We start from the raw sequence: 8,609 nt of genomic DNA on the forward strand, positions 1-8,609 counted from the left end.
GAGTAGCCTAGTGGTTAGAGCAGGTAGCCTCGTGGTTAGAGCAGGTAGCCTAGTGGCTAGAGCAGGTAGCCTAGTGGTTAGAGCAGGGTAGCCTAGTGGTTAGAGCAGGTAGTCTAGTGGTTAGAGCGTCGGACTAGTAACCGAAAGGTTGCTGGATCGAATCCCTGAGCTGACAAGGTAAACATCTGTCGTTCTGCCCCTGAATAAGGCAGTTAACCCACTGTTACCCGGTAGGCCGTCATTGTAAATAAGAATTTGTTCTTAACTGACTTGCCAAGTTAAATCATTTAAAAAATGTATAACCAATTCTAAAGGCACCAGCAGTTAGCAAAGTAGGGCTGTCACTAGTTACCACATCCACAAAGTCATGAATCCCCCAACTATTTCTACAATTTCTCTTCTTAAAATCAGATTTTAAACCTAAACTCTAACCTTAACCACACTATTAACCTTATAACTAACCTTAAAATAAGGAAATTTTTGTTTAGATATATTTTTTTTAACGATATAGACAATTATGACTTTGTGGCTGTGGTAACTAGTGACAACCGCAAAGTAACCTAAAACGGAAATCAGACGGGATGCAATTACAAAAAATAAAATAAAATCTACACCTGTCGGGAAACACATATTTCCCTACTCCAATCAACTCGTCCCATTTTTTATTTGTGATAAAACTGTCATCATTTGACAAGGAATGTAGCTTGTCTATCCTATCAGATCCGTTTTAATAGGTATTTATTTACGTAGGTCTAATTGTAGCCTGTGTGCAGACTCAGCACGCGTGTGTAGAAGGAAGCGGTCAGAACGCAATGGAGTGAATGAGACAAGGAGAGGAAAAGGGAATTTATAGGGAGGGTGAAGAACCGTTTGGTGCTGGGCTTCGTTTCACATGTACAAACGGAACGCTAGAGTCAAAGCAAATGAACGTTGACTTGAATATAAACTGGTTACCAACGTAATTAGAGAAGTAAAAAATACATTTTTTAAATGTTTGGCTAAGAATTGATTTGTGAAAACTTCCTGACATGCAAGTTTGAAGGGAATGATGTAACTACCTGTTCGGTGTTCCTCAAGGTTCCGTTTTAGGACCACTATTGTTTTCACTATATATTTTACCTCTTGGTGATGTCATTCGGAAACATAATGTTACCTTTCACTGCTATGCGGACGACAAACAGCTGTACATTTCGATGAAACATGGTGAAGCCCCAAATTGCCCTCCCTGGAAGCCTGTGTTTCAGACATAAGGAAGTGGATGGCGACAAATGTTTTACTTTTAAACTCTGAGAAAACAGAGATTCTAGGTCTAGATCCCAAGAAACAAAGATATCTGCGGTTGGATCTGACGATTCATCTCGATGGTTGTGTACAGACGTCTCTAAAATGAAACTGCGAAGGAACTCGACGTTACTCTGGACAATGGTCTCTCTTTTGACGAACATATCAAGACTGTTTCAAGGACAGCCTTTGTTTTTTAATCTTCCTAACATTGCAAAAAGAAATTATGCAGAAGAAAATGAATCCATGCTTTTGTCACTTCTACATTAGACTACTGCAATGCTCTACTCTCCACCAGGGACGTTTAGAATAGCTGCTAGACTAACTTACCAAGTTTAGATAGCTGGCCTAAGACTAACTTTACAAGTTTAGATAGCTGGCTAACACTACCTTAACAAGGATTTTAGAATAGCTGGCTGACTAGAACTTTTCACAAGTTTTAGATAGCTGGCTAGACTAACTTAACCAAGTTTAGATAGGGCTAGACCTACTTTACCAAGTTTAGAGTGAGCTGGCTGGACTAACTTACCGCTAAGTTTCTAGAATAGTGGCTAGACAACTTAACTCACACAGTTTAGATACGCCTGGCTAGACTAACTTACAAGTTTAATAGCTCGTCTGCGACCTACTTACCAAGTTAGAATAGCTGGCTGGAACATTATGCAAGTTTACAACAGTAGCTGACTGGACCAACTTTGACAGAAGTTTAGATAGCGTGGCTGGACTAACTTACCCAAGTTAGAATCAGTGGCTAGACTAACATACCAGTTAGATAGTCTGGCTGGATACTACACTTACCAAAATTTAGATAGCTGGCAGAGCAACTTAAGAAGTAGTAGAGAGGTAGCTGCTGGACAACCACCGTTACAGGAAGAATAGGATAAGAAAGTATAGAATACGTGCTAGAACGTAACCTTACAAAGGTTAGAAGTATAGACGTAGGCTTAAGAGACTAACTTAGCCAAGTATAGGAACTAGCTCGGTCTAGACTACACTTACAAGTTATGATAGCTGGCTAGACTAACTTACCAAGCAGTTTAGATAGCTGGATAGACTAAGGCTTGAAGGCAAGAAGAAGTTAGATACTGAGCTGGGGACTAACTACACCCCAGAGTATTAAGATACTGGTGCTGTCACAGGAGGGGACATACATGAGGACGGAAGCTTAAGAACACCTGGGGCGAGACTAACTTTACAACGTTAAGGATAGCTGCTAGACTAACGTTACCGAATTTAGATATAGCGGCGTAGACTAACTTACCAACTTAAGAATAAGCTGCTAAGGACGGAGACTAACTTACAAGTTGAAGATGCTGATAAGAGGCACATTAGCCAAGTTTTAGTATACGCTGGCTAGGAGCATGAGACGTATGGGCCAAGTTTAGATAGCATGGCTAAGAACTAACTTAAACCAAGTATTTAGAATGCTTGGGTAGAGGGCATGACATAAACTTACCAATTCTAGTAACGACTGATACGAACTAACTTACCAATTAATTGTACTAGGAAATAAACAGTGTAACAAGTTTAAGATAGATAGGCTAGACTACTAAGCCAAGTTAAGATTAAGGCACGGGCTAGAACTAAGAACATTCCAAAGTAATGAACTGGCTAAGACTAACTGTACGAAGTATAGGAGTAATGCTGGCGTTCGGACTAACTTAGACGGTTTAGAATAGCTAGGCTGACTATACGTTACCAAGTTATAAATAGCGTGAGGCTAGACTAATCATAACATAGACTAGCCTCGGCTGGACTAAACTGTACCAACGTTTAGATGACGTCTGGACTAACTTGACCTTAAGTTAAGATAGCGTGCTAGACAAACTCTACCAGATTGAGAATAGCTGGCTAGACTAACATACCCGCACAGTTTGAGATAGCGGGCTGGACTAACTACACGAGTTTTAGATAGCGTGGACGTAAGACAACTTACCAAGTGTACACAGATATAAGCGGCAGGACTTAACCTTACTAAGAGTTTAAGGATAGCTGGCTGGACCACCACTACACAGTTTAGATATAGCTGGCTTGGACTAACTTACCGAAAAGGATTCTAGATAAACTCTGAAACTTAGCTAACGTCAAGTATTAGATAGCTGGCTAGACTAAATTAACCCAAGTTTATAGATAGCTGGCTTGGAACTAACTTTACCAAAGTTTAGATAGCTATGGCTAGACTATACTTCACCAATTTAAAGCTGGCTAGACTACTTACCAGTCTGTAGATAGATAGCTGGACCAACTTGAGATGAGTGTTGTACCAAACTTCAGATAGCTGGCTGGACTGAACTTAACCCAAAGTTTAAGATAGTCTTGAGCTGTGACTAACTCATCCAAGGTTTAGATATCGCGTGTTGAACAACTTACCAAGTTAGAGTAGCTGCTACTAACAGTTACAAAGTATTTACGATAGCTGAGGCAACTAAAACTTACCGATACGATATAGATAGCTGGCTGGACATAACTTCCAAGTTGTATATAGGCTGCTAGCTAACTTACCAATGTATAAGAATAGCTGGCTGACTCTTAACTACACAAGTTTAGGATAGCTGCTGGACTAACCTTACCCAAAGTTTACGAATAGCTGGCTAGACTAACTGCCAAAGTTATGATAAGAGGCTTGCATGGAACATAACTGTACCTAAGTTTAGATAGCCTGGTAGATAAACTACCCAAGTTTAGATAGCTGGTTAGCCTGAACTTACCAAGGTTTTAGATATGGCTAGATCATAGTCTAGACAAGCAGGATAGGACGCTGATTGGCGTAAGAAGTGTCATGCATGAGTGTCTATTATGAATATAGATCTATACTGAGCAGGACAGGACCCTGTCATGAGTGAAACGTGTCTCTATGTCTCATTTGAATACTAGTATAGATGACTAGCATCGACAGGACCCTGATATGGGTGTGCACAATCGTGTGTCCTGTTCTATTAAATAATATGGATCAACACGCAGGAAGGGACTCGTTATGGGGTGAAGAAAACAGTTTGTCTCTCTCTGAGTCCTATTAATGTTTAGATCTAGACTAGGCAGGAACATGGACCCGTACGGTTGAAAACAGTGTGTCTCTCTGTCCTCAATTAGATTATAGATCAGACTAGCAGGACACGACCCGATGCGGTGAGACAAATGTTTTTCTGTCCTATTAGATATAGATCTAGACTCTAGCAGGATCAGGACCACTAGTAATGTGTGAGACAGGTGGTTCTGTCTGTACTATATTAATATACTGATCTAGACCTGCAGTACAGAATCCTGTAATGGGATTTGAGCACAAAGTGTGTCTCTCTGAATCTATTAAGATATAGATTCGAGAACTAGACAGCGACAGGACTCGTGTATGGGTAGACCAAGTGTCTCTAGTGTCTTATTAGATAAGATCTAGACTAGCAGGACTACACCTCTGTATGTTGAGACAGTTTTTCTCTGTTCTAATTAAGATATAGATCTAGACTAGCAAGAAGGACTCTGTATGAGGGTGAGACAGTGTCTTCTGTCCTATTTAGATATAGATCTAGACTACACGACACGGACCCACTGTATGGTGTGATACAGTGTTTCTCTGTCTAATATGATATATGATCATAGACAGCAGACAGGACCGGCTGTATGGTGAGAACAGAGTCTCCTGTCTATTAGGTTATATAGATCTAGACTAGCAGACAGGACCCTGTATGGGTGAGCGTTGTCTCTCTTTATTATTAGATATAGATCCGTAGACTAGCAGGACAGGACCCTGTAGTGTAGACTGTCCTCTGTCATATTAGATATGATTCTAGACAGCAGGCAGACAGGACCTCGTATGGGCGAGAACAGTGTCCTCTCTGTCGATTAGATATAAGATCCTAACAGACCTAGACATGGCCAGGGACCCTGTATGGGGAGCAACAATGCTGTCTCCCTAGTTCCACTGTACTGCTGTTCTCTTTAGTTCATGGTTCTGCTGTCTCTACGTTCATGGTTTCTGTTGTCTCTAATTCATGGTTCTGCTGTTCTCAGTTTCCATTGGTTGTAGCTGTACTCCGTAATTCCCTACGGGTTCTGCTGTTCTCTTTCAGTCTACGAGTGGTCTGTTGTTCTCGTCAATTCATGGTATGCTGTCGTTTCTAGTTCCACTGGTTCTGTTGTTCTCTTCAGTTCCCAACTGTTCTGGCTGTCCTTCATATATCAATTGGTTCTGCTGTTTCTAATCATGGTTCTGCGCTGTCTCCCCCTACGTAATCCATGGTTCTGTTGTTCGTCATAATTCATGGTTTTATGGCTGCTTTCTAAGTTTCCAATGGTTCGGCTGGTCTCAGTTCATGGTTCTGCGTGTAGTACTCCAAGTTCTAGGCGTTTTCTTGCTGTTCTTCTAATTCCAGAGATTCTGCTGTTTATCTAGTTCCAAACTGGTTCTAGCTGTTTCTCCGTAGTTCCATGGTTCCTGCTGTTTGCATGTTCTCTAGTATATGCCCATGGTTCTGCTGTTCCTTAGTTCAGCTGTTCTGCTGTTCTCCCCACAGTTCCAGCTGTTCTGCTGTTCTCTAGTACTCCATCACTGTAGTCTGCTGTTCTCATATAGTTCCACTGTCTCTTCTGTTCTCCAGTTCCATGGGTTCTAAAGGTTTTCTCGATTACGACCGGTTTGTTTTCTCATCAGTGTCCATGGTTCCTGCCTGTTCTCTAGATAGTTCCAATGATATCGAAGGGTTGGTTCTCAAATAGTTCCATGGATTCTGCTGTTCTGCTAGTACTACTGTTCGCTGTTCTACGCAGCTTCACAGTGCGTTCTGCTGTTCTCTAGTTCCACTGGTTCTAGGCTGGTCTCTTTAGTACACATGTTTCTGCTGTTTTCTTCTCACGTTCCATGTTTCTAGTGTTCTCATAGTCCAGTTTCTTGTCGTTTGCTCCTTACATCATATCCATGGTCGCTGCTATCTTAGTTCCATGTTCTAGTGTTCTCTAGTATCCATTGTTCTGCCTGTTTCTCCAGTTCACCTGTTCTGCTTTTCTCCAGTTCCATGTTCTATGCTGTTCTCATGTAGTTCCATGGTTCTGCTGTTCTCTAAGTTTCCAATGGTTTGACTTATGTCTCTATACGTCTCCATGGTTAGTGCGTTCCTACCTTGTTCCCATGGTCTGGCTGTTACTGCTGTTCTCAGAATTTAGCTGCATGGGCTGCTGTATCTCTAGTTCCACGGTTCTGCCTGTTCTCTTGTCCATCGGTTCTGGCGATTCTGCTGTTCTCTTAACTCTCATGGTTCGCTGTTCTCTACGTAATTCCATGTTCTGCTGTTTTCGCTAGTTCCATGGTTACTTGCTGTTCTCTAATTCCAATGGTTCTGCTGTTCTCGCTAATTCCTATGGCTTCTGCTGTTCTCTAGTTCCATGATTTCTGCTGTTCTCTAAAATCCATGGTTCTGCTGTTCTCTAGTTCCACGGTTATAGTGTTCCATAAATTCCATATGGTCTCTGCTGCTTCCTCCATGGTTTCTTGCTGTTTCTTATTCCAATGGTTCTTGTGTTTCTCTAGTTCATGTTCTGACTGTCTCTAATCCACAACTGGATTCTTGCGTTCTACTAGTTATGGTTCTGCTGTTCTCCTTAATAGTCCTATGGTGTTCTGCTAGTTGTCTCTACGTTTTCCCATGGTTGTGCTGTCTCGCTCATGGTTCTGCTGTACTTATAGTTCCATGGTTCTGCGTTCTCCTAATTCCATGGTTCTAGAGCTGTCTCTCTAGTTCTAGACTGGTACTCTGCTGTTCTCATATAGTTCCAGGATTCTGGCGTAGTAATGTCTGCATACTGCCATGGTTCTGCTTGTTCTCCCTAAATTTGCCATGGTTCTGTGTTCTCTATAGTTCACGGTTATAGGTGTTTTTCTAATTCAATGGGTTCTGCCGTTCATCATCAGTTCAATGTTTCCTGCAGTTCTGCATAATTCCATGGTTTCCTTGTCTGTTCGATCATCTTAACTGCCATGTTCCCTGCTGTTTTCTAAAGTTATCCATGGGTCTCTGCTGTTCTCTAATTCTCATGGTTGCTGTTCTCTAGATCCATGTTTTGTCGTGTTCTCTAGTTCATGGTTCCTGTCTGTTCTTCTAGTTCCTATGGTTGTTCTGCTGTCTCCTAGTTCACCGGTTCTGCTGTTCATCTTAAGTTCTCACGGTTCCTGCTGATTGCCACTAGTTCTACAGTATGATTTCCCTAGTGCATGGCTTCTGATGTAGAACAGGAGACAGAGAGAGACAGGAGAGAGAGACAGGAGAAGAGAGACATGCCATCAGAAGAGAGAGGAGACAGGAAGAGAGAGACGAGACAGAGAGAGAGTAGAGACAGGAGAGAGAGAGAGAGAGAGAGACAGAGAGCAAGAGAGAGAGAGAGAGAGAGAGAGAGAGACGAAAGAGGCAAGAGGAGAGTGAAGAGAGAAGCAGAGAGAGAGAGAGAGAGAGAGAGAGAGAAGGAGAAGGATAGAGAGAGAGAGAGAGAGAAGGAAGAGAGAGAAGAAGAGAGCAATGGAGAGAGTGAGAAGAGGGAGAAGAGAGAGGCGAGAGTGCTCTGACTATGATACTAGCGGGGGGAGCAGACCGATGAGGAGAGAGATGGGGAAGAATGAGCCGAAGAGGATAGGGATAGATCAGAAGGTAGATCGGCAGAGAGCAGAGTAGAAGGGGATCGAGGAGGAGTAAAGAGACTCAACTCAAAGTTTTTGAGTTATTATACTTGAAAGAAAAATTCCTGCGCACGACGTAGACGCCCCACCCCTCCATGGGACGGAATGTGAAGAAGCTAGTCATTAAGGCTAAATTGGCACTGGCAGTATGAACCTCTCACATGCGCAAAACACTTGGCCATCCCTTCCTCCGTCATAAGAGGCAAAGTGAGGATCCCCACCAGGAGTGAAGAGAGAGAGGAACACCGTGGCCAGGCAGAGACAGCAAGGGCCGTTTTCGTTGCTCCAACTCAGTTGCCTTTTCCCGTTCAACCTTTTCACACTCCTGGTTTCAGATAACCACTCATTCAATCAGGACCTACTTGGAACGACATGAGTGTTCAATAAAGACTTTAAAGACGTCCGAGAGACCGAGTGCCTGCGTCTCTCACATGGGTAAGTGCAGAACCCTATATCATATTCACATAAAAAGGAGCTCTACATAGGAGATAAGCCTGCCTCCAGGCCTGTTTGCTTAAGAAATTCCCCCTAGAGTACAGTAGAGAGGCCCTGCGTCTTGGATCAGTAGTGTACGTGTAAGGTATATTACGGGCAGGATAATGATTCTAACGCAGCCGTGCTTTTACAACTGATAGTCTTATTTAGTTGCGTTTATCCGGAGTAGACCGGC

The 8,609-nt window shown here is 42.5% G+C and overlaps 1 protein-coding gene across 1 annotated transcript in view; it reads right to left on the reverse strand.

Moving 5' to 3' along the window:
- The window catches only part of LOC111979470 (laminin subunit alpha-5-like), a 20,746-nt gene extending 14,221 nt beyond the window's left edge, over positions 1-6,525 (reverse strand). Inside the window, exon 1 of the mRNA XM_070449036.1 lies at positions 6,392-6,525. Coding sequence (XP_070305137.1) covers positions 6,392-6,525 — 134 coding nt within the window. The remainder of the gene's footprint in view (positions 1-6,391) is intronic.
- Between the last annotated feature and the right edge of the window lie 2,084 nt (positions 6,526-8,609).

Source organism: Salvelinus sp. IW2-2015, linkage group LG19, assembly GCF_002910315.2.
Source record: "Salvelinus sp. IW2-2015 linkage group LG19, ASM291031v2, whole genome shotgun sequence".
NCBI classification, from domain to species: Eukaryota; Metazoa; Chordata; class Actinopteri; order Salmoniformes; family Salmonidae; genus Salvelinus; species Salvelinus sp. IW2-2015.